The following is a 26,049-nucleotide window of genomic DNA, read 5'->3' as shown; positions in this document are numbered from 1 at the left end:
TGGCTTTATGGGGGAAGCGAAAGAGTGGTAGTAGATGGTTGGCTCCGACTGGAGACCTGTGACTAGTGGTGTGCCAGAGTGATCGGTGCTGGGACCATTGTTGTTTGGCATCTATATCAATGATCTGTATGATAATGTGTTTAATTTGTGGATGACGCCAAGAATGGGGGTATAGTGGATAGTGAGGAAGACTACCATAGTTTGCAACGCACCCAAAAAATGCTGGTGAACACAGCAGCGTTCACCAGCGTTCACCAGCATTCACCAGCATTCACCAGCATTCACTAGCGTTCACCAGCATTCACCAGCGTTCACCAGCATTCACCAGCATTCACCAGCATTTTTTGTGTGTGTCGCTTGAATTTCCAGCATCTGCAGATTTCCTCGTGTTTACCATAGTTTGCAGCAGGATCTGGACCACCTGGAAAAATAGGCTGAAAAATGGCAGATGGAACTTAATGCAGACAAGTGCTAAGTGTTGCAGTTCGGTAGGACCAGCCAGGGTAGGCCTTACACAGAGAACGGTGGGGCACTGAGGAGTGCGGTAGAGCAAAGGGATCTGGGAAAACAGGTCCATAATTTATTGAAAACGGTGACACGGGTAGATAGGGTCGTTAAAAAAAGCTTTTGGCACACTGGCCTTCGTAGATCGAAGTATTGAGTACAGCAGATGAGATGTTATGTTGAAGTTTTATAAGATGTTAGCAAGGCCTAATTTGGAGTACTGTGTGCAATTTTGATCACCTACCTGCAAGAAAGATCTAAACAAGGTTGAAAGAGTCCAAAAAAAATTTACATAGGTGTTGCTGGGTCTAGAGGACCTGAGTTATAAGGAAAGATTGAATAGATTAGGACCTTATTCCTTGGAATGTAGAAGATTGAGGGTGATTGGATAGAGGTATACAAAATTATGAGGAGTATAGGTAGGGTAAGTGCATGAAGGCTTTTTCCACTGAGTTTTGTGGGACTACAGCTAGAGGTCATGGATTTAGGGTGAAAGGTGAAAGGTTTAAGGGGAACATGAGGGGAAACTTCTTCACTCAGTGGGTGATGAGAGTGTGGAACCATCTACCAGTGCAAGTGGTGGATGCGAGCTCGATTTCAATGTTTAAGAGAGGTTTGGATAGGTACATGGTGGTAGGGGTATGGAGGGCTATGGACCCAGTGCAGGTCGATGGAATAACTGGTTTGTGTTGTGTATTTAAAGTTTCAGTAATATTTGAGTAATCTTGTATATATATTAGTTGATTAAGCATTCCTGTTTAAGTAATTTGTTATAGGTTATCTGTATAAATACATGAATTACATATATTATCACGCTACCACGAGATCCATGCATGCCTCACTTAAAAAAACACAAAGTTAGACCCACATTTCAGACTCCTGTGCCTTCCTTTCAATTAGTTTAATATTGGCAATGAGGTATTTTTAAAACTAACCCAAGACTGGTACTGACCTGTTAAAGGGCAGCAAGGCATTCCAACTAAAAAAAACACGGTGAGTAAAAAATGCAGCCCAGCACGTGCAGAGACATTGAGTTTAAAAAAAAGGCCGTAAACAGAAGAATTCAGGGTTCATAAAGAGAAAGTACTGTGATAATAATTATTAAAAAAATCAGAAATCACTGGCTACATCGGAAAGATTGGCAAGTTTGATTACACAATGGGTAATTGGCTCATATATGCTGAGCTATTAGAAAAGTATTTTGAAGCAAATGATATAGCCAATGAAAAGTGAGCATCAGTTTTGCTGAGTTCATTGGGTTTAAGGGCATACAGTTTGCTTCGAAGTTTGACTGCTCCAACCAAACCATCAGAAATTAGATTTGTTGATATCATCGAAGTTAGACCCAAAGCCATTGTTGTTTACAGAATGCTTTAGGTTTTTCATAGTGGAATCATAAGGAAGGGGAGTCTATCTCAGTGTACGTGGGTGAATTAAGAGATTGCCTGAGCATTGGCAGTCCAGTAATGGGCTTAATGATGCACTGAGAGATCATTTACTTTGTGGAATCTCAAAAGAAAGCTTTCAAAAACAGCTCCTAACTGAAGAACAGCTTACATTCAAATGAGCCATTGAAATCACAATTTCAATAGAACCCACGGACAAAGATGCAATTGAGTCAGAATATTTGTTCCTTTATTCAAGCATACAAAATTGTTGGAAGTGTCTGACAGGTAGAATGTGGGGAGAGTGCTTCCACTAACTGAGGAGTCTATCATAGGGGAATTCGCAGTTTGAGGATAGGGTTCGATTGTTCAGGATGGGATGAGGAGACATTCCTCACTCAGGAGGTGGTGATTGTTTGAAATTCTTTTCACCGAGGGTGTGGAGACTCAGTCACTGGGTTTATTCAGAAAGCAACAGTCGACCGGATGTTAACCAGGAGAGTATGGGAGCATGTGACTGAGTTAAATGGTTATTAAATATAGACACCACAGCATGGTGCAGACTCTTCAGCCAATATGTTGTGCTGCCCTGTTAATCTAAGATCCACCCGGGAAAAAAAGTCTCTGTCTGTCATCTTGTATACCTTTATCATCCTCCTTTGCCGCAAATAGGAAAACCAAGCTCGCTAAACCTTTCCTCATAAGAGATACTCTTATCCAGGCAGCATCCTGGTAAATCTCCTCTTCACCCTCTTTAAAGATGAGGCGACCAGAACTGAACACAATATTCCAAATGTGGTCTAAACAGGGTTTGATACCTCAACACTTAAAGTCAATCCCCTGACTAATGAAGGTCAGCACACTATATGCTTTCTGAACGACCTTATCAACTTGTGTGGCAATTTTGATGGAATCTATGGACATGGACTCCAAGATCCCTCAGATCCAGATCAGTGATAAGAACCACAGGTCAGATGGGGTGAAGGGCCTGTTTTTGTTCCTGCTTTGATGTTTCCTCATCTCATTGACCCATCTGCCCTATTCCCCCTGTCCTGTTCCTCCGTCCTGCACTCTACCTCTACCTCCACTCCCTACTCTCTCCCTCCACCTCCCCTCCATCATCACCCTCTCTTCCCTCCTCACTATCTCCAGCTAGCTTCCATCCCTGACCCTTGCACTTCCATCCACCCCTACCCTCCCACCTCCCCTTTCCCCTCTCGACCCTCAGGAACTGGAGCCCGGAGGCTTTGTCTGTCCTTGGATCTGCCAGAATGCGGGGAGTCAGCTGAAGAACCCAGTGCCACACAGTTACAAATGGACCACCAGGAAGGGTAAATATACCCACCCGTCGCCCGTCGCCCTGCACCCTGCACCCTCCTGCCCCCGTCACACTTGGAATATTGTGCTCAGTTCTGCTTGCCTCATTGAAAGAAGGATGTGGAAACTTTACAGAGGGTGCAGAGGAGGTTTACCGGAAAACTACCTGGATGGGGAGCGTGTCATATGAGGAAAGACTGAGCAAGCTGGGGCTTTCTGTTTGGAGTGAAGGATGATCAGAGGCCACATGGTGGAGATGTATGAGAGTAAGACAGGCAAAGACAGAGTGGACTGCAAGTGTCTTTTTCCTGGAAGTACAGGGGCAAAGGCTGATACCAGAGAACATCCTTTTAAGGTGAGTGGGGAAAGTTAAAATGTATTTGGCTAAGGTGTATGTAAACTACTGACTTCAACTGTACATTAAGTTTATCCAGTAAGGACCCTCAATGCACTGCCGATCTGACTTTTTATGGTTCTGTGAGTGGCCGGTGACACTATAGCTCTTGCAGCCAAGTACGCTGATATCAGCTTCCCATCTAACAAGTCTTGTATTGATATTGGCGTATTTCCTCCCCCCTCCTCTACTATTATCAGTGTGAGTCATATTTGCCTGAGATTGGCTCATGCCTCTCCACAACGTTCCTATCCATGAACCCGTCCAAATGGCTCTAAAAAGTTGTCACTGTCTCTCCCTCAGGCTTCCCACCATCCACTGTCTGAAAAATTTACTCCGTAGATCTGTTTTCCTTCCCTCACACCTCAAACGTGTGTTCTTGAGTTCGAGACTCCCTTGCCCTAGGAAAATGACTTTCACCCCTTACCTTTATCTCTGCCCCCCCCGGTAAATCTCTATAAAGTCACCCCTCAGCCTTGTACCCTCCCAAGAGGCAATCCCAGCCTAGCCTTATAAAGGCCTCCATTCCAGGCAACATCTGGCACTGCCTCCTATTGCTACTGCATCTTTCCATTAGAGGCGCAAGAGAGACTACAGATGGTTGGAAATCTGGAGAAACGCACAAAGGCACTTGAGGAACCCGTGGACAACCGACGTTTTGGGGCGAGGCCCTTCATCAGGTCTATAGTGTGCTGTCTGCAACTGCACACAAAACTCCAGCTGTTTGTACGATTTTGTACGACACCATCATGATGTTCCAGGTCATATATCCAATGCTTCAGTGTAAAAAGGCAAATGTACCAAACACCGCTTCACTCATCCTATCCACCAGCGTCACCACTTTCAAGGAGCAATGACCTTGCAACCCAGTGGCCCTCTGTACGTCGATGCTCTGGAGACCCCTAACAGTTACTGCACACGCCCTGTCGTTAGGCGTCCCAAGGTGCACCACTTCACACTTGCCTGGGTTAAATTTCATCTGCCACTGCTCTGCCCAGCTCTCCGACTGATCTATGTCGTGCTGTATTCTTAGACAACCTTATGTCTAAACCCCCAGTTCTCATCCTATCCACAAACTTACTTATCATACCCCTAAATCCTCATGCAAGCCATTTATAAAGGTCCCAGTGGTATTCCACCAGTTAGAAAATTCCAGTCAGATGAACACCCGTCCACTACCGTAAGTCTGAATTTCTTGCAATAATTTCCACAGCATGGACGTAAGGCTGACTGTAGTTACTAGGCTTATTATGCATTTTTTGAGCAAAGAGACAAGGTTAGTTATCCAATCTACTGGCATCTTGCCCTAGGCTAAAGCACAGAAATCTCCAGCAGAGCCCCATAAATTTCTTCTCTTGCGGTCATTTATCATATATGGCGCTGGAGTTATGTCCAACAGTGTGTGCTAATCACTCCAACTGGTCCTCCCTCCTGGCACAAAATATTAGCGGATTCCTCCCTTAACTCTCCATGCTCCTTATCCTTCTCCCTGGTGGTTAGTCATGAAATGTGTCCACTTCAAACTTCACTCATTCCCATCAGTTACCCCTCTGTGATATTGTTCACCCCTCTATCCCTGAAGAACAAATCATTCCCCAGACAGTCTCAAGTTTCTAATATAATTCCTGGATACATTACAAGGTTATACAAGATTTGGGGATTCTCCTTAATCCTTCTTGAAAAGAACATTTCAAGGCCACTTTTTTCCCTCCAAACTACTATCATCTCTGCTACCTCACTCCACAAAACCCAAAGGCCCGTATCTTTCCCTCAACCATGTTTCTGTGATGGTGACAATATTGTAATCCCACTTGTTGAGCAATGTTCTCAGCTCCTCCCCCTACACACGTCTCTGCACATTCAAGTAAATACAATGAAGCCCACTGGCCCTCCTCTGCTTCCCCTCCTGTGTCTGTTCTTTTGTCTCTTCCAACTAAACTGGAACCCCCAGGTAAGCCTATACTGACCACAACATGACTCTGTGTCTAATCCATGCCCTAGGAGTGTGTGATGGGACAGTGTAGCTGGAGATTCACTCTGTGCCTGACCCTGGGAGTGTGTGATGGGACAGTGTGGAGGGAGTTTCACTCTGTGTCTGACCCTGGGAGTGTGTGATGGGACAGTGTAGAGGGAGTTTCACTCTGTGTCTGACTCTGAGAGTGTGTGATGGGACAGTGTAGAGGGAGTTTCACTCTGTGTCTGACTCTGAGAGTGTGTGATGGGACAGTGTGGAGGGAGCTTCACTCTGTGTCTGACTCTGAGAGTGTGTGATGGGACAGTGTGGAGGGAGCTTCACTCTGTGTCTGACTCTGAGAGTGTGTGATGGGACAGTGTGGAGGGAGCTTTACTCTTGCATCTCTCCCTGCTTAATAACAGGCCCATTTGGGTACTCCTTTGCTTCTGACATTAACACATACACTCTCATCCCATGTGTGATCAATAAATAAACAAACATGAGCCATTGACCGGATGGCAGGTCAGGAAACCTTAGCCACCGAGAGGAAGGTAACTGTCTCTGAAGGTCTCATCCTGTTATCCCCTTCAGAGGTTTCGGCTGCCCTCCAGCACCCACAATCCGCCACGCTGCGCACAGCGCTAACTGGCCTCGTTTCCCGGAAGGCCTCAGTGTTGAAGTAGTACAGAACGGGGTCCAGCACAGCGTTGGAGCTGGCCAGCAGCTGGGAGGCCTGGAAGAACTGGAGAGCCAGCTCAGGCGAGTGGCTGAACAGTCTCTTGTAGAAACAGAGGAGGGCATGGTAGGGCAGGAAGCAGAAGGTGAAGATGAGCAGGTTGGCCAGGATCATGCCCTGCGCCTTTGGCACCTTCTGTAGCTGCGAACCATTCTTCTGACCTTTCCGCAGTGCCCACAGTGCCACCAGAGAGGAGACCAGCAGAAGGCAGAATGGCAGCGTGAAGCCGAGGCTGAGGGTGACTGCGACGGTCGTTTTCTTGGTAATGGTCTCTAACTGGAGGCACTCACCGTCCATGCTGGTGTTTCCGGAGTGGTTTAACTTCCAGATGAGGTAAGGAGGGAGGCTGGCACTGACGGAAAAGATCCACACCAGGGCACTGACCCACGTGGCTGCCCGGCGAAGCTGGCGCATGGGCAAGCGGAGGGGGAACAGGGTGGCAATGCACCGGTCCATGCTGATGCAGGCCAGGAAGAAGATACTGGTGTACATGTTGATGAGGAAGATGAGGAAAGTGAACTTGCAGATTTTCTTTAGTTCCTGTTGGTAGGAGGAGCCGATGTACAAAGGCAGGAAGCAAACCAGCAGCAGGTCGGCAGTGGCCAGGTTGCGCATGTAAATGGTGGTGCCCGAGCGTAGGCGGATGTAGCAGCTGAAGACCCACAGGGCGCCCGCGTTGAACACCAGGCCCAGCACGATGATGATGGCGTAGACCACAGTGAAGGGGAGGGGGAGGACCTCGTCTTTCGTCATGTTCGTAGTGTTCATCCCGTTCATTGTCCTGCGAACAGAGTTGAGGGTGAGAAGGGTGGAGAGGGCAAGGGGGAGGTCATATAGACACTGTTACACATGCACAGCCCAGTCTGTTTACCAACACACCATTCTGTGTATCGACAGCCCAGTCTGTTTACCAACACCCCATTCTGTGTATCGACACCCTAGTCTGGGTACCCACTTCCCAGTCTAATTCCCCACTCCCCCGTCTGTGTACCCAGTCCCAAGTCTGTGTACCCAAAGGCCAGTCTGTGTACCCACACCCTAGCCTGTGTTCCCAATTCCCCAGTACCTGTAGCTACACACAAGTCTTTGTACCTAAATCCCATTCTGTGTTCAGACACCCCAGTCTGTATACACACATGCAAGTCTGTTTCTCCACTCCCCAGTCTGTGTACCCACGGGCCTGTCTGTGTACCCATTCCCAAATCTGTGTAGCCATTCCCCAGTCTATGTACCCACATCTCAGTTTGTGTATCTAACCCCCAGTCTCAGTACCCTCACCTCAGTCTGCGCACCCATTCACCAGTCTCTCTACCCACTCCCCAGTCTGTGGACCCACTCGGAAGACTGTGTACCCATTCCGCAGTCCGTGTATGCACTCCCCAGTCTGTGGACCCACTCAGCAGTCTGTGTAACCACTTCCCAGTCTGTGTACACACACCTCATTGGTGTATTCATTCTCCTGTCTGTACACACACCCTATTCTGTATACATACACACCATTTGTGACCTATTCCCCAGTCTGTGTACACACACCCCAATCTCTGTACCCATTCCCCAGTCTGTGCAACCATTTCACAGTCTGTGTTCTGATTCCCCACTCCCCAGTCTGTTCTGACAGCCCAATCTCTGTACCCATTTGGCAGTCGGTGTAATCATTCCCTAGTCTGTATTCCCATTCCCCAGTCCATGAAACCATCCCCAGTCTGTCTACCCATTCGGTAGTCTGTGTACTGATTCCCAAGTCTGTGTACACTCACCAAAGTCTGTATACCCACTCATCAGACTGTGTACACACAGCCCAGTCTGCACACTAATTTCACAATCTGTGTACCCTCAACCCAGTTGGTGTACCCATTCCCCAGTCCGTATATCCATTCTCCAATCCCTGTACACACTCCCAAGTCTGTGTACTCACTTGGCAGACTGTGTACCCATTCCCCAGTCTATGTCCCCACTGCCCAGTCTGTGTACTCATTCCCAAGTCTGTGTATGCTCACCAGAGTCTATTGAGCCATTCATCAGTCTGTGTACTCATTTCCCAGTCTGTGTACTCATTCCCTAATCTGTCTACCCATTCTCCAGTCTGTGTACCCTGTGTTGGTGCGTGGCCAAGTAGTTAAGGCGTCGGTCTAGTGGTCTGAAGGTCGCTAGTTCGAGCCTCAGCTGAGGCAGCGTGTTGTGTCCTTGAGCAAGGCACTTAACCACACATTGCTCTGCGACAACACCGGTGCCAAGTTGTATCGGCTCTAGTGCCCTTCCCTTGGACAACATTGGTGGCGTGGAGAGGGGAGACTTGCAGCATAGGCAACTGCCAATCTTCCATGCAATCTTGCCCAGGCCTACGTCCTGGAAACCTTCCAAGGTGCAAATCCATGGTCTCACGAGACTAACAGATGCCTATATATATAAAGTACCCATTCCCCAGTCTGTGTACCCATTCCCAGTGTACCCACTCATCAGTCTGTGTACTAATTCCGCAATCTGTGTACCCATTCCCTAGTCCGTATACCCATTCTCCAATCCCTGTACCCACTCCCAAGTCTGTGTACCCAACTCCCAGTCTCTCTACCCACTCCCCAGTCTGTGCACCCCCTTGGCAGTCTGTGCTCCCATTCCCCAGACTCGGTACACACACCTCAGCCTATGCACCCATTCCCAAGTCTCTTTACCCATTCCCCAGTCTGTGTACCCATTTCTCAGACTGTATACTCATTCCCCAGTCTGTGTAAACATTCCCCAGTCTGTTTACTAATTCCACAATCTGTGTACATATTATTCAGTGTGTGTACACACACCACAGTATGTGAACCAATTCCCCAGTATGTGTACCTACACCCCAGTCAGTGTACCCATTCCCCAGTCCGTATATCCATTCTCCAGTCCCTGTACCCACCCCCAAGTCTGCGTACCCATTTCAGTCTGTGTACCCATTCCACAGACTGTTCATCCACAGCCCAGTCTGCGTACCCACTCAGCAGTCTCTGTACTCTCTCCTGAGTCTGTATACCACTTCCCAGTCTTTGTAACTATGCCCCAGTCTGTGTACTACACTCCAGTCTGTGTACCCATTCACTAGTCTAGGTACCCCAACATCAGTCTGTGTACCCATTTACCTGACTGTGTACCCATTCCTCTGTCTCTCTACCCACTCCCCAGTCAATGTACTCATTCCACAGTCTGGGTACCCATTCCCAAATCTGTGTAACCATTTCCCAGTCTGTGTCCCACTCCCCAGTCTGTGAACCTTTCCCCTGTCAGTGTACACACAGCCTAGTCTGTAGACTCACTTGGCAGTCTGTGTAACCAGTCTCCAGACAGCATACCCATTCCCCAGCCTCTGTATCCATTCTCCAGTCCGTATACCCATTCTCCAGTCCCTGTACCAACTCCCAAGTCTGCGTACCGATGTGCCAGTCCATAAACCCATTCTCCTGTCCCTGTACCCACTCCCAGGTCTGTGTACCCATTTGCCAGTCTGTGTACCAACAGCCTACTCTGTCTACCCATTCCACAGACTGTGTATATATAACCTAGTCTGCGTACACACTCAGTAGTCTCTACACCCTCACCCGAGTCTGTATACCCACTTCCCAGTCTTTGTACCCAATACCCAGTCCCCAGTCTGTGTACCCACATGCCAGTCTGTGTACCTACATGCCAATCTGTGTACCCATTCCCAAGTCTGTGTACCTACACGCCAGTCTGTGTATCCATTCACCAATCTGTGTACTCATTCGCCAGTCTGTGTACCCATTCCCCAGGCTGTGTAACCATTCCCCAGTCCGTGCACCCATTCCCCAGTCTGTGGACCCACTCAGCAGTCTGTGTAACCACTCCCCAGTCTGTGTACCCTCACCCCAGTCTGTGCACGCACACCTCATTGGTGTACTCATTCTCCTGTCTGTACACACACCCTATTCTGTACACAGACACACCATTTGTGACCTATTCCTCAGTCCGTGTACCTACTCCCCAGTCCGTTTACCCATTCCCCAGTCTGTGTACACACACCCCAATCTCTGTACCCATTCCCCAGTCTGTGTACACACACCCCAATCTCTGTACCCATTCCCCAGTCTGTGCAGCCATTTCACAGTCTGTGTTCTGATTCCCCACTCCCCAGTCTGTTCCGACAGCCCAATCTCTGTACCCACTTGGCAGTCTGTGCAATCATTCCCTAGTCTGTATTCCCATTCCCCAGTCCATGAAACCATCCCCAGTCTGTCTACCCATTCGGTAGTCTGTGTACTGATTCCCAAGTCTGTGTACACTCACCAAAGTCTGTATACCCACTCATCAGACTGTGTACACACAGCCCAGTCTGTGTACTAATTTCATAATCTGTGTACCCTCAACCCAGTTGGTGTACCCATTCCCCAGTCCGTATATCCATTCTCCAATCCCTGTACACACTCCCAAGTCTGTGTACCCATTCCACAGTCTCTCTACCCACTCCCCAGTCTGTGTACTCACTTGGCAGACTGTGTACCCATTCCCCAGTCCATGTACCCACTGCCCAGTCTGTGTACCCATTCACAATCTGTGTACTCATTCCCAAGTCTGTGTAACCATTCCCCAGTCTGCGTACCCATTCCCCCTTCTGAGTACCCATTCCCCAGTCTGTGTACCCACTTCCTAGTCTGTGTACCCATTGCCCAGTCTGTGTACCATTCCCAGTTTGTGTACCCACTCATCAGTCTTTATACAGGCACACCAGTCTGTGTACTAATTCCGCAATCTGTGTACCCAGTATCCAGTGTTTGTAACTACAACCCAGTCAGTGTACCCATTTTGCAGACTCTGTATCCATTCCCTAGTCTTGGTACACTCACCCCAGTCCATGTACCCATTCCCCAGTCAGTAAACCCATTCTCCAGTCCCTGTACCCACTCCCAAGTCTATGTACCCATTCCACAGTCTACGTACCCACACACAATCTGTGCACACATTCCCAGTTTGTGTACCTACTTATCAGTCTTTTTACACACTCACCAGACTGTGTTCCCATAGCCTGTCTGTGTAACAATTCCCCAGTCTGTGTAAACATGACCCCAATCTGTGTACCTATTACCCAGTGTGTGAACACACACCCCAGTCAGTGTACCCAATCCCCAGCCTCTGTATCCAATTTCAGTCTCGGTACTGTCACCTGAGTCTATGTACTCACTCGCCGGTCCGTATATGCATTCCCCAGAGTCAGAACGCTCAACTGTCCGTATACCCATTCCCCAGTCCGTATACCCATTCCCTAGTCCATATACCCATTCTCCAGTCCATATACCCATTCTCCAGTCCCTGAACTCACTTCCAAGTCTGCATACCCATTTGTCATTCTGTGTACCTACAGCCCAGTCAGCGTACCCATTCTCCAGCCTCTGTATCCATTCCTCGGTCTGTGTACCTACACCCCAGTCTGTGTATCCATTCCTCATTCTCAGTACCCTCACTTCCTATGTGTACCCATTCCCAAACTTCTGTAGCCATTCCCCAGTCTATGTATCCACTCCCCCGTCTGTGTACCCACTCCTGAGTCTGTATACACACTCCTCAGAGTGTGCACTATTCCCCAGTATGTGTACACACACTCTAGCTTGTGTTCCCATTTGCCAGTCTGTGTTCACACACCTCATCTGTGTACCCATTCTCCTGCCTGTGTATACACACCCTATTCTGTATACACACTCTATCTGTGTACCCATTCTCCTGCCTGTGTATACACACCCTATTCTGTATACACACACTATCTGTGTACCCATTCTCCTACCTGTGTATACACACTCTATTCTGTATACACACACTATCTGTGTACCCATTCTCCTGCCTGTGTATACACACCCTACTCTGTATACACACTCTATCTGTGTACCCATTCTCCTGCCTGTGTATACACACCCTATTCTGTATACACACTCTATCTGTGTACCCATTCTCCTGCCTGTGTATACACACTCTATTCTGTATACACACACTATCTGTGTACCCATTCTCCTGTCTGTGTATAAACACCCTATTCTGTATACACACTCCATCTGTGTACCCATTCTCCTGCCTGTGTATACAGACCCTATTCTGTATACACACCCTATCTGTGTACCTATTCTCCAGACTGTGTACCCACACCCCATTCTGTGTACCCATTCCTCAGTCCGGATACCCATTCCACAGACTGTGTACACATTCCCCAGCCTGTGTACACACACCTCAATCTCTATACCCATTCCTCATTCTGTACAGCCATTCCACAGTCAGTGTTTCGATTCCCCAGTCCCTGTACCCACTCTCCAGTCTGTTCTGACAGCCCAATCTGTGTCCACACTCAGCAGTCTGTGTACTCAGTACCCCAGTCTCTCTACCCACTCCCCAGTCTGTGTACGCACACCTCAACTGCGTACCCATTTTCCTATCTGTGTACACACCCCCCATCTATGTACCCATTGCCCAGTCTGTTAACTCATTCCCCAGTCTGTGTACACACACCCCAATCCCTATACCCATTCGTCACTCTGTGCAGCCATTCCCCAGTGTGTTCCAACGGCCCAGTCTGTGTACACATTCCCCAGCCTGTGTAACCATCCCATCTGTGTTCTGACAGCCCAGACTGTGTACCCACTTGGCAGTCTGTGTACTCATTCCCCAGTATGTGTATGCTCACTATAGTCTGTGGACCCACTCATCAGCCTGAGTTCCAACAGCCCAGACTGTACCCACTTGGCAGACTGTGTACCCAATCCCCAGTCTGTGTACCCATTCTCCAGTCCCTGAACCCACTCCCAAGTCTGTGTACCCATTTGCCAGTCTATGTGCCAACAGCCCACTCTGTTGTACCCATTCCACAGACTGTGTACAAACAGCCAAGACTGCATACACACTCAGCAGTCTCTGTACCTTCTCCCCAGTCTGTATACCTACTTCCCAGTCTTTGTACCCATTCCCCACTCTGTGTACCCATTCTACAGACTGTGTATCCACAGCCCAGTCTGCGTATCAAACAGCAGTCTCTGTACCCTCTCCCCAGTCTGTATACCTACTACCCCGTCTTTGCACCCATCCCCCAGTCTGTGTACCTGCATGCCATTCTGTGTGCCCATTCCCCAGTTGTGTTCCCATTCCCTGTCTGTGTTTTGACAGCCTGGAATGTGTACCACTTGGCAGACTGTGTACTCATTCTCCACTTAGTGTACACTCACCACAGTCCATGTACCCATTCCCCCAGTCCGTATACCCACTCCCCAGTCTGTGTACCCATTCCTCAATCTGTGTAACGATTCCCCAGTCTGTGTACTCACACCCCATCTGTGTACACATTCCCCGGTCTGTATACTAATTCCACAAACTGTGTACCCATTATCCAGTATGTGTACACACACCTCAGTCTGTGTCCCCATTCCCCAGTGTCAGCACCCTCACCCCAGTCTGTGTGCCCATTCCCTAGGCTGTGCGCCTATTTGCCAGACTGTGCGCCAATTTGCCAGTCTGTGTGCCCATTCCCTAGGCTGTGCGCCCATTTGCCAGGCTGTGCACCCATTTGCCAGACGGTGTGCCCATTTGCCAGTCTGTGTACTCACATCCCAAGGCCAGATTACTGGGCTCTCCTGCTGGATGGACACAGCGGTGGACGGTGATTGATGGACTACTCCCTGCTGGGAGGCTGTGGTTCAATCTCTGTGCAAAGGCTGGCGCTGACTAGAAGAGTAATTGTATAGGTTTGAGTCGGTCGGAGGCAGGTCACTGCACGGCCAAGAAAGGGAAACAATGGAAAAGTGAGAATCTTAAGTTCCATTAGGGAGGTTGCACAAGATGTAACTAAGACACACTGCAGGTGGGCGTTATCAGGGTCACAGTTACTGAGGGCCGAGCGCAGTCATGCATGCCTAGGTTACTGTGCACGCAGTTCACTCACAGTATCACCCTCTCAGTTATTTATAGGTGGAGCCTCTGTTGTTATTGAGACTCTTGACTGTGCAACAGTTAATCGTCACCTTGCTAACACTGACTGTGGAACAGTTAATCGTCACCTTGCTAACTCTGACTGTGCAACAGTTAATTGTCACCTCGCTAACGCTGACTATGGAACAGCACAACACAGGAACATGCCCATCAGCCCGCGGTGTTGTGACAATCTAATTAAATTCACGACACCTAATTCCCTTTTGCCTGCACATGGTCCATATCCTTTGTTCCTCTGCAGATTCATGTGTCTCTGAATTTCAAAACTTCTATCATATCTGCCTCTACCATCACTCCTTTCAGCCTGTGCATCTGTCTTTGTCAAAAGCTTGCCAACAACTTCTCTTTTTAACGTTCAAGTTCAGTTTATTGTCTTTCAGCCAAACGCATACCGTCAAACAAAACAATATTCCTCCGGATCGAGGTGCACAACACAGTACATATAACTCACACTCAACACATAAATTAATACTACCACAAACAAATTTAAAAATAATAAGGTGTATTTACGACACAAGTTAAAAAGTAAATCACTACTGTCGCTTCATACGTGATGAAACCTGGGAGTTTAGTAGTCTCATGGCCTGGGGAAGAAGCTGTTTCCCATTCTAGCAGTTTTTGTCCTAATGCTATGGTACCTCCTGATGGAAGGGGCCAAAAGGATTGTTGGACAGAGAGGAGGGACTATTGACAGTGCTAAGGGTCCTGCACAGGCAGTGCTCCTGATAAATGTCCCTGATGGGTGGAAGAGAGACCCCAATGATCCCCTCAGCAGTCTTTGCAATCCCTTGTGGAGACTTGCAGTCAGATGCCTTGCAATTTCATACCAAAAGATGATACAGTTGGTCAGGACACTCTCAATGGTGTTCCTGCAAAAATTGGTTAGAATGGTTTGGTGGGGGTGCGGGGGGGGAGGGGTGCTCAATCTCCTCAGGAAGTGGAGATGCTCCTGTGCTTCCTTGACCAAAGCGATGGTGTTGGGGGCCAAGTGAGAGCATCCATTATGTGCACTCCCAGAAATTTGGTGCTCCTAACTTCTCCACAGAGGAGCCATGTATTCGCAGTGAAGAGTGGTTAGACTGCCACTTCCTTCCCCTTTACCCAACCATGACTCCCCTCTCCCTTCCCCCTTCCCACAGTACAGACCCATATCAGAATCAGGTTTATCATCATTCACATAGATCGTGAATTTCTTTTGTGGCAGCAGTACAGTGTAATACATAAAATTATTGCAGTACTGTGCAAAAGTCTTAGGCACCCTAGCTAAAGTCTAAGACTTTCGGACAATACTATATGTACTTTGATAATAAATTTAATTTGAAAAGACTTGAACTTAGAACTATAGACTTCGGCCCCAAGATCTCAAGATTAATGCTCCTAAGAATCCTGCCTTCTACTGTGAACTGTCAGTTTACACCCAAATCATTGAGAAACAAACACTGTTCATGACTTTCCTGTCCAGTGGGATTATCACACAGATGCACACTTGGATACAGAGAGAAAACACATTTCATTCTTTCTGGTCTCGAGCTCCCCTGTCTCACCGGTCTGAACAGCGACTCTGAAGCAGAGTTGTGCACTCTCGGCCTGCAGATAGAAATCAAGGGCAGGTTTTGTTTCTCTGCTTTGCTTGGCTTAGCTTTGTTGTCTCACTTGTTGATCTGAACTTCAGTGCTTGCTCCTCACCACGAAGCATGGGCCAGTTCCTTCAGATGTCATTCAAAGTTGAAAGTTCAAAACTCAAAGTGACTTCTTATCAAAGTACACAAGTCACCTGAGATTCATTGTCTAGTATGCATTCACAGTAAGTACAAAGAAACACAATTGTGTCAATGAAAAAAGCAATCTGCAAAAGACAACAAATAGTGCACTGCAGAAAGCAAAACAAAACAATAATTAGAAATAACTGAGTACATGTGTTGTAGCGTCCTTAAAAGCAAGTCCATAGGTTATGGGAGCAGTTCAAGTGTTGAGATGGGTGAAGTTATCTACCTTGGTCCAGGAGCCTGATGGTTAGGGGGTAATAACTGTTCCTGAACTTGGTGGTGTGGAAAGGCTGACAAAGTAAGGAAACTTGGGTGGTGATGAATTTAGTCAACAAGGAAAAGGAATTGTATATAAGGTTTAGGAAGCTAGAATCAGAGACCTTGAAGAATATAAAGAAGCCAGAAAGATCTCAGGAAGGAACATAGGAGAGCTATGAGGGAGGTCGTCCTTGGCAAGAGAGATTAAGGAGAATGCCAAGGCATTATATACATATATCATGAGCAAGAGGATAACTAGGGGAAGGATTGGATCACTCAAAGAAGACATAGATTCATAGAGTACTTTTGCACTGAAACACACCCTGTGGCACATCTAGTCTGTACTGAACTATTATTCTGCCAAGTCCCATTGACCCAAACCTGTACTACACGCTCCACACACCTCCCACCCATGCATGCGTCAAACTTCTCTGAAATGTTGCAATTGAACCTGCATCCACAGCTTCTGTTGGTAATTTGCTCCACAGTTTCACCACTCTCTGAGTGAAGAGGTTCTTCCTCAGTTCACCCTAAATATTTCACTCTTCATCCTTAAGCCATAACCTCCAGTTCTAGTATCATGCAATCTCAGTGGGAAAAGCTTGCTTACATTCCCCTCACGATCTTTATACCTCTATCAAACATCCCCTCATTCTCCTGTGCTCCACGGAATAAAGTACTAACCTATTCAACTTTTTCCTATAAGTCAGGTCCTCAACCCCTGGCAACATCCTTGTAAATTTTTCTGTACTCATTCAATCTTACTGATATATTTACTCTAGGTAGATGCCCAAAAAATGCATACAGTACTCTAAATAGATTGTAGCATTCCCTGATAGGCATCCTCTGCTGGTCCTGGTCCTGGTCCTGGTCTCCTCTCAACCAGAGCTCTTTTGGCGTTGACCCTGCCCTTCTGTCAATGGGTGTCAGTGAACCCATGACCAATCATCCAGTGTTAATAATCTAGGATACAGGGAGGTGCAAACACTGGTCACCAACGCAGGCAAAATAAGCCAACACCAGGAGTGGTCCTAGGCACTCGATGGGCAGACTCTTTCAACCTTTCACCTTCAAACACTGATCCTGCTACTTGCCCTCCAGGCACTGCCTGGCCCAGTGAACAGATCTGGCATTCTTGTAGTTAAGTCAGATTTCCAGCATTCGCAGGATTTTGCTAGTCCCCTTCTGGACAATCCCTCTTGCTCCAGATTTAAACATAGTATCGTCTGGGAAAACCAAAAGAATGTAGTTGGAGCATTAATCTCCTTCCAATGTTGTAAAATACATCTTTTCGCCATTAAAGTAAGAAATGGAATCAATCTACGGGCTGAAGGGGAAAGATTACTGGAAATTTTAGGTAATCCAAAGATAGCAGTAATAAGATGGGGAGAAATATCTATATTCAATACCTTTGAAGTAATATTAAAAATATCTTTCCAAAGAGTTTCCAGAGTAGGACAGGCCCAAAACATATGAGTTAAGGAAGCTATCTCCCCATGACATCTGTCACACAAAGGGTTAATATGAGAATAAAAACGAGCTAATTTGTCTTTAGACATATGTGCTCTATGGACAACTTTAAATTGAATTAGGAAGTGTTTAGAACAGATAGAGGAAGTATTAACTAGTCGTAAAATATGCGCCCAGTCATCCACCAGATGAATAAGACCCAATTCCTTTTCCTGATCTGACCTAATCTTATCAAATGGAGCTTTCCTAAGTTTCATAATTGTATTATAAATAATAGCCGTTGCACCTTTCTGACATGGATTAAGGTTAATTATAATATCTAAAATATATGTAGGAGGTAGCGTCGGAAAGGAAGAGAGTATAGTACTTAGGAAATTTCTAACTTGGAGATATCTAAAAAAGTGTATTCTTGGTAAGTTATATTTGTTAGATAATTGCTCAAAAGACATGAGGGAACCATCTAAAAATAAATCCAAAAACTGTGAAATACCATTAGCTTTCCAAATTTGAAAGGCACGGTCAGTGGAACCATAGAACCATAGAACCATAGAAACTACAGCACAGAAACAGGCCCTTTGGCCCTTCTTGGCTGTGCCAAACCATTTTCTGCCTAGTCCCACTGACCTGCACACGGACCATATCCCTCCATACACCTCCCATCCATGTATCTGTCCAATTTATTCTTAAATGTTAAAAAAGAACCCGCATTTACCACCTCGTCTGGCAGCTTATTCCATACTCCCACCACCCTCTGTGTGAAGAAGCCCCCCCTAATGTTTCCTTTAAACTTTTCCCCCCTCACCCTTAACCCAAGTCCTCTGGTTTTTTTCTCTTGCCTCAGTGGAAAAAGCCTGCTTGCATTCACTCTATCTATACCCATCATAATTTTATATACCTCTATCAAATCTCCCCTCATTCTTCTACGCTCCAGGGAATAAAGTCCTAACCTATTCAACCTTTCTCTGTAACTGAGTTTTTCAAGTCCCGGCAACATCCTTGCAAACCTTCTCTGCACTCTTTCAAACTTATTTATATCCTTCCTGTAATTTGGTGACCAAAACTGAAGACAATACTCCAGATTCGGCCTCACCAATGCCTTATACAACCTCATCATAACATTCCAGCTCTTATACTCAATACTTAGATTAATAAAGGCCAATGTACCAAAAGCTCTCTTTACGACCCTATCTAGCTGTGACGACACTTCTAGGGAATTTTGTATCTGTATTCCCAGATCCCTCTGTTCCACTGCACTCCTCAGTGCCTTACCATTAACCCTGTATGTTCTACGTTGGTTTGTCCTTCCACCGTGCAATACCTCACACTTGTCAGTATTAAACTCCATCTGCCATTTTTCAGCCCATTTTTCCAGCTGGTCCAAGTCCCTCTGCAGGCTCTGAAAACCTTCCTCACTGTCTACTACACCTCCAATCTTTGTATCATCAGCAAACTTGCTGATCCAATTTACCACATTATCATCCAGATCATTGATATAGATGACAAATAACAATGGACCCAGCACTGATCCCTGTGGCATACCACTAGTCACTGTGCACAGTTTCAGTCACCCTATTAGATGCGAGTAAACTGGAAGTGAGCAGAAAGGTTTGCAACAATGTTGGCAGGTCTAGAGAGCTTGAGGTTAGCCAGGCTACATCTTGATCCCTTGGAATATAGGAAAATGAGGGATGACTTACAGAGGTTTCTAAACCATGAGGGCTCAGGTAAAGTGGGAGAGAACAGTCTTTTCTGCAGGGTACGGAAGTCCAAACTAGGGGGCATAGAGTTAGGGTGAGAATAAAGATTTAAAAGGGACATGGGGGCAAATTTTCAGAGGGTTCAAAGTTCAAAGTAAACGTATTATCGAAGTTTGCATATGTTTCCATAAACTACCTTGAGATTAATTTTCTTGTAGACATTTGCAGGAAAATAAAGAAATACAATAGAATTTATGAAAACTACGCATAAACAAAGAACAACAACCAACCAATGTGCAAAAGAAGACAATTTATGTAAATTAGATAATACTGAGAATATAAGTTGTAAAGAGTCCTTGAAAGTGAGTCCGTAGTTCATGGAATCAGTCAGAGCTGTTGGGGAATGAAGTTGTCCTGAACCACGATGGTTGAGGAGCCTAAGGCTTCTTTCTGTAACTCTTGCCCAATGGTAGTAGTGAGAAGAGAGCATGGCCAGGATGGCAGGGACCTTTGATGATGGATGCTGCTTTCTTATGGCAGTGCTCCATGCAATTATATTCAATAGTGGACAGGGCTTTGCCGGTAATGGACTGGGCTATCACCCTAATTTGCTGTAGACTTTTCTATTCCTGGGCGTTGGTGTTTCCATTCAATAGGAAACAAGCTGCCAGGTGAAGTCATTGAGGCCAGTACAATGGTATAATTTAAGGCTGACTTGAGGGGATACTGTATGGGCCGAATGCAGACTAGCCAGGTGCACATCATGGTCGGCACGGTTGAAGGCCCGTAACCACCTTGTATTGTTCTTTGATTCTGTGGTGCATGACTCTATAACTCTAAGTGATGAAGTGCTTTGAGAGTTGGTCATGAAGCACATCAGCTTCTGCCTGATGATGACCTGGATCTGCTCCAGTTTGCTCACCGTCACAACAGGTCCACAGCAGATGCAGTTTCATTGGCTCTTCACTCAGCCCTGGAACATCTGGACAGTGAAGATGCATACATCAGGATGCTCTTCATTGACTACAGCTCTGCATCGTGTACTAGCATCTCCTTAACACTAATCAATACACTCCAAGACCTTGGCCTTGATACCTGCTTGTACAACTGGATCCTTGATTTCCTCACCTGCAGACCCCAATTAGTTCAGATTGGCAACTACATTTCTTCCACAATCACTATCAGCACAGTGCACCACAAGGCTGTGTGCTTAACCCCTGCTCTACTCACTTTATGCCTATGACTGTGTGGCTATGTACAGCTCCAATGACACTACTTGTTAGCCGAATCAAAGGCGATGATGAAATGGTGTATAGCAGGGAGATCGAAAATGTGATTAAATGGGGCCACAACAACAACCTCTCACTCAATGTCAGCAAAACCAAAGAGCTGATTATTGACTATACAAGGAAGAAAACCATGAGCAAGTTTCCTATGGGGGATCAGAGGTGGAAAGGGTCAGCAACTTTAAATTACTTGGTGTTATCACATTAGGGGATCTGTCCTGGGTTCAGTATGTAAGTGCCATCATAAAAAGGCACTACAGCATCTCTACTTTCTTAGAAGTTTGAGTAGATCAGTGTCACTTAAAACTTGGACAGTTTTCTATAAAATTTCCACACAGAAAGTGTAGAGTGGAGAATATCCTAATTGGTTGTATCACTGACTTCTCCTCATTCCTTTCCAATCCTGAAGAAGGGTCTCGGCCTGAAACGTCGACTGTTTACTCTTTGCAATAGGTGCTGCCTGACCTGCTGAGTTCCTCCAGCATTTTGTGTGTTTTTCTTTGGATTTCCAGCATCTTGCTTTCCCTTCACCCTGCTGGATCCTGGATTTCCTGTCAGATCGCCGGCAGGTGGAAAGAGTGGGCTCCCTCACCTCTGCCCCTCTGACCTTCAACCCAGGTGCCCTTCAGGGCTGTGCCCAAAGCCTCCTCCTTTACTCTCTGTATACCCATGACTGTGTCACCACCCACAGCTCCAATCTGCTAGTTAAATTTGCCGACGACACTACATTGATAGGCCTTATCTCAAATAATAATGAGGCAGCCTACAGGGAAGAAGTCATCTCTCTGACACAGTGGTCTCAAGAAAACAACCTCTCCTCAATGTTGCAAAAACAAAGGAGCTGCTTGTGGATTACAGGAGGAATGGAGACGGGCTAACCCGTATTGACATCAATGGATCTGGGGTTGTGAGGATGAACAGCTTTAAGTTTCTTGGCATAAACATCACCGAGGATCAAACGTGGTCTATACATACCAGCTGTGCGGTGAAAAAGGCACAACAGCGCCTCTTTCACCTCAGACGGTTGAAGATGTTTGGTATGGGTCCCCAAATTCTAATAGCTTTCTACAGGGGCACAATTGAGAGCAGCCTGACTGGCTGCATCACTGTCTGGTATGGGAACTGTACTTCCCTCAATCACAGGACTCTGCAGAGAGTGGTGTGGACAGTCCAGCGCATCTGTAGTTGTGAATTTCCCACTAATCAGGACATTTACAAAGACAGGTGTGTAAAAAGGGCCCGAAGGATCATTGGGGACCCACGTCACTTCAACCACAAACTGTTCCAACCAACCAACTGTTCCTACCATCTGGGAAACGGTACCGCAGCATAAAAGCCAAGACCAACAGCCTCTGGGACAGCTTCTTCCACCAGGCCATCAGCCTGATTAACTCACGCTGATACAATTGCATTTCTATGTTATATTGACTATCCTGTTGTACATACTATTTGTTACAAATTACTATAAATTGCATATTGCACATTTAGACGGACGTGTACCTTGAAGATTTTTACTCCTCATGTATATAAGGATGTAAATAATAAAGTCAATTCAATTCAGTTCAATCGAGAGATTTTCTTGTGTTTGTGGTTTTATCACAGCCTGGCATGGAAGCACAAATGCCCAGGAACCGAAAAGTCTTCAGAAAGTGGCAGATGTAACCCAGTCCATCACAGCAAAAGCTCTGCCCACCACTGAGCACATTTACATGGAGCGCTGTCACAAGAAAGGAATACCCATCATCAAGGACCCCACCACCCAGGCCGTGCTCTCTTCTCACTGCTGCTGTCAGGCAGGAGGTGGTGAAAAAGTCATGTACCATGCCTGCCTTCATCAGTCACTGCATTCAGTTAACACATTATGCTGCAGTTGCACGAGTCGTTGGTGAGGCTGCACTTGGGGTCCTGGGTGCAGTTTCGATCACCCAGCAGGGTTTGTCAAATGTTGCAGTTCTCTGTGTCCTCCAATAACCTACCAAATATTGAGAGGCCGGGATGGAGTGGATATAAAGAGGATGCTTACAGTAGTGGGAGAGTGTTGGACCAGAGGGCACAGCCTCAGAATACAAGAAAAATACTTTAGAACAAAAAATGAGGAGGAATTTCTTCAGGCAGAGGATGGAGAATCAGTGGAATTCATTGCTACAGGTGGCTGTGGAGGCTAAATCTATTTAAAGAGGAGGCTGATAGGTTCTTGTTTAGTAACGGTGTCAAAGGCAAGAGAATGGAGTTGAGAGGGAAAGATTGAATGGAGGAGCAGACTTGATGGGCCAAATAACTTAATCCTGCTTCTGTGATCTTAATGCTCTCGTCATTGCCTGACAATCTACCGTTCATCAGTTAGCCTAGCTCCTGCCCACTCAATTCCTTATCCCAGTGACGGGTGGTCAAAATGCCAGCAGCTGGCCCCACGCCATAACCGGTCTTCCGCAAGCCCGGGAGAAGCCCCACCCCCGAAGCTCTCAGCTGGCACCTTGCCTGAAGCTGCAGATTCACAGCACCCATAGGTCTTTATCCCCCTGCTCACAGAGTTAACACTGTATGGTCTGTTAACTCTGTGAGCGGGGCTGGTAAAGCGACAGATCCCATTTCTGTGATCCATGCTGATTCTGTGTAACCAAAACTAGAAATCAAAGACCCCACCCACCCCGAATATTCCCTCTTCTCCCCTCTCCCATCAGGCAAAGGATACCAAATCCTGGAAGTATGTACCACCATTCCCAAGGACAACTACTCTGCTGTTATGACTACTGAATAGTCCCCTAGTACAATAAAATGGGATCTTGTCCTCACAGTCTCCGTCATCACAGCCTTACATCTGACTGTCCATCGATGCTACACTTTCTCTGCATGCTGTTATTGTTTTTCCTTGTACTACCTAGATACAATGATGTTGTGAAATGACTTGTGTGGATGGCATGCAAAACAAAGATTTTCCTTGCTCTTCGGGATTGGTGACAATAATCGGACTAGAAGGGCCGAGATGGCCTGTTTCCGTGCTGTAATTGTTATATGGTTAGTAAACCAACATCCTGCTGTCTTACTGCAGTTACCTCATGATGAATGAATACCGTCTGTTCTACAGCTTCACGCGCCCCCCCCCCAACCTTCCCCATCACTTCCACCCTTCCAGAGGCCACACACACTGCTGGATTTTGCTGTGACCGTTTCAGATTTAAGACTCCCACCTTGATCATCGGCACTAGACCAGGGGTTCTCAACCTGGGCTTCTTGCTTAATGGTGTTGCTCCATGGCATAGAAAGGGTGCACTAGACTAAGGGGCCTGTCTAGGGCAGTGAGACTTTGAAGGGTAGGACCCAACCCACACCTACTGCCCTTGTTCTCATAAAGGAAGGAGAGAGGCTTCCTGTCACCTGTTCCACAGTGGGCCCTGTCTCGCCCACAGGCTGTTACTGAGGTTAGAGCTGCTGATTGTTTCATGGGACTTCCCTCCAAAGTCTGCTGCTCTCAACGTACTGAGCTGCAGCCTGCACAATCAAACAAATGTGGTCTCACTAGAGGCTGGTTAGAGGGGAGATGGAAAGCTGAGCGGCAATAGTAGACCAAAATAGGCGAGCAAAGCACTAGATTCAAGTGTAATCTGTCATGTTGTTTCCTCTTTGCCTCGGTTGTTTCAGTCACTCAGAATCAATCAATCTCTCTCTCTCTCCCTCCCCCCCGTCGCTCTCTCTCTCATGCCTCCTTTCTTCCTTTATTTAATCTACTTTATACTTTATTGTCGCCAAACAATTGATGCAAGAGCGTACAATCATCACAGCGATATTTGATTCTGCGTTTCGCGCTCCCCGGAGTACAAATCCATAGTAAATATGGGTGAGTTTGAATATCTCAGTCATACACCCTCTCTCCCCACTACATTCATTCTCTCCCCTCTCTCCCCTCTCTCCTTTACTCACGCTGTTCCTTGGATTCACTCTGTCATTTTCCGTGCATCTTTCGCTTTCTTTCTCACTCTGTTTGGCTCCCCCTCTCCCCCTCTCCCTCCCTCTCCTCCTCTCCCTCCCTCTCCCCCTCTCCCTCCCTCTCCCCCCTCTCCCCCTCTCCCTCCCTCTCCCTCTCTCTAGATATCCTCTCTATATCCCCCTATACTCTCTCTCTTATTTATTTTCTCTCTCCCCTTTTCTTTCTCACTCTCTCCCTCCTCAGTCGGTCTCCTGGTACATCACTCCGGATGATTCGCAACACACTGTCCCCGAGTTCGTAACCCCTTTACATACTTGCGTGGCAGAGGATCTCCAGAAATTTCAGCCGCCTTCTCTCACTTGCACAGCACAATGGGTTCAAAACAGGATGCACGTTCAAATTAGAAATCGAGGCATGAAAACAGCACCACCCACCCCCTCCCCGCTAGGACTGCCGGCATCAGGAACGTGGGCAGGGTGAGCGAAACCCATTCACAAAGGAGCAGAGACCTCGAAGTGGGGGGGGGGCAAGAGTGGCGGGGGTTTAGTGGCTAGCAGAAGGAAAAGTGCGGGGAGCGGGGGAAGGGGTGTAGGAAGAGAGGCTTGGACGGGAGGAGGAGTCCGACCGGGAAGAGGAACAAGAAGGGGACTGGGGAGAGGAGTAAGCGGGGAGACAGGGGGCAGGGGGGAGGAGTACTGGGAGCAGGGAGAGGGGGGAAATGAGGAGAGGAGGTGGACCAGAGAGAGGAGGGGTCTAGGGTGAGTGGGGGAGGAGAGGTCCAGGGAGACAAGGGGGAAGGGGAGAGGAGGGGGCAGGGAGAGAAGGGATCTGGGGAGAAGAGGGATCCGGGGAGAGGAGCACAAACTGGAGGAGCAGTTCGGGGAGAAGGAGGGGGACAGGGAGAGGAGGGGGTGGGGAGAGGAAGGGGTAGGGGAGGAAGAAGAGGATAGGGAGAGGGGTAGGTATGGAATGGAAGGAGGTGTATTCGAAGAGATAGGTGTTGGGTAGAAGGAATGAGTGAGAGGGAGACAGGGTGGGAGAGGAAGCAGAATAGGATGGGGAGAGGTGGAATGAGGCAAAGGGTTGGGGAGGGGTGAGGGAGAGGGACAGGAGGGGGTAACGGGGAGAAATAAAATGGGAGCCGGGTAGAGTTTTGGGGGCGGGAAGGAGTGATAAGGGGTGAGAAGGGATGGGAGAGGGGAGGGGTTGAAAGGGAGGGAGTGGAATGGGGCAGAATAGAGTGTTTGGGGCTGAGGAGGGGTGGGGAGAGAGCTGGGGAAAGGTGGGATGAGGAAGAGGAGGGGATAGGGTGACAGGAGGGGTATGGGGAGAGAGAGGAGGGATTGGGGCCAAGGAGAGGGGAGGTACAGTAATGAAAATGGAGAGCAGCAGATGAGAATGAACAGGGCA

The 26,049-nt window shown here is 47.3% G+C and overlaps 1 protein-coding gene across 2 annotated transcripts; it reads right to left on the bottom strand.

Moving 5' to 3' along the window:
• Positions 1-3,085: 3,085 nt before the first annotated feature.
• On the bottom strand, positions 3,086-25,203 carry LOC134346281 (lysophosphatidic acid receptor 4-like). 2 transcript variants are annotated; one of them, XM_063047627.1, is made up of 3 exons: positions 24,954-25,203; positions 13,856-14,018; positions 3,087-7,071 (listed from the first exon to the last, which is right to left on the bottom strand). In XM_063047627.1, coding segments are annotated over exons 2-3 (996 nt in total). In that variant the 5' UTR covers positions 13,858-14,018; positions 24,954-25,203; the 3' UTR covers positions 3,087-6,077. The 2 variants fall into 2 exon arrangements, with proteins under 2 accessions (XP_062903698.1, XP_062903697.1); XM_063047628.1 differs by lacking the exon at positions 13,856-14,018 and having other exon boundaries at positions 3,086-7,071.
• Positions 25,204-26,049: the final 846 nt, after the last annotated feature.

This window comes from Mobula hypostoma, chromosome 5, assembly GCF_963921235.1.
Source record: "Mobula hypostoma chromosome 5, sMobHyp1.1, whole genome shotgun sequence".
Taxonomy (NCBI): Eukaryota; Metazoa; Chordata; class Chondrichthyes; order Myliobatiformes; family Myliobatidae; genus Mobula; species Mobula hypostoma.
This window is presented reverse-complemented; position numbering and strand designations above follow the sequence as displayed.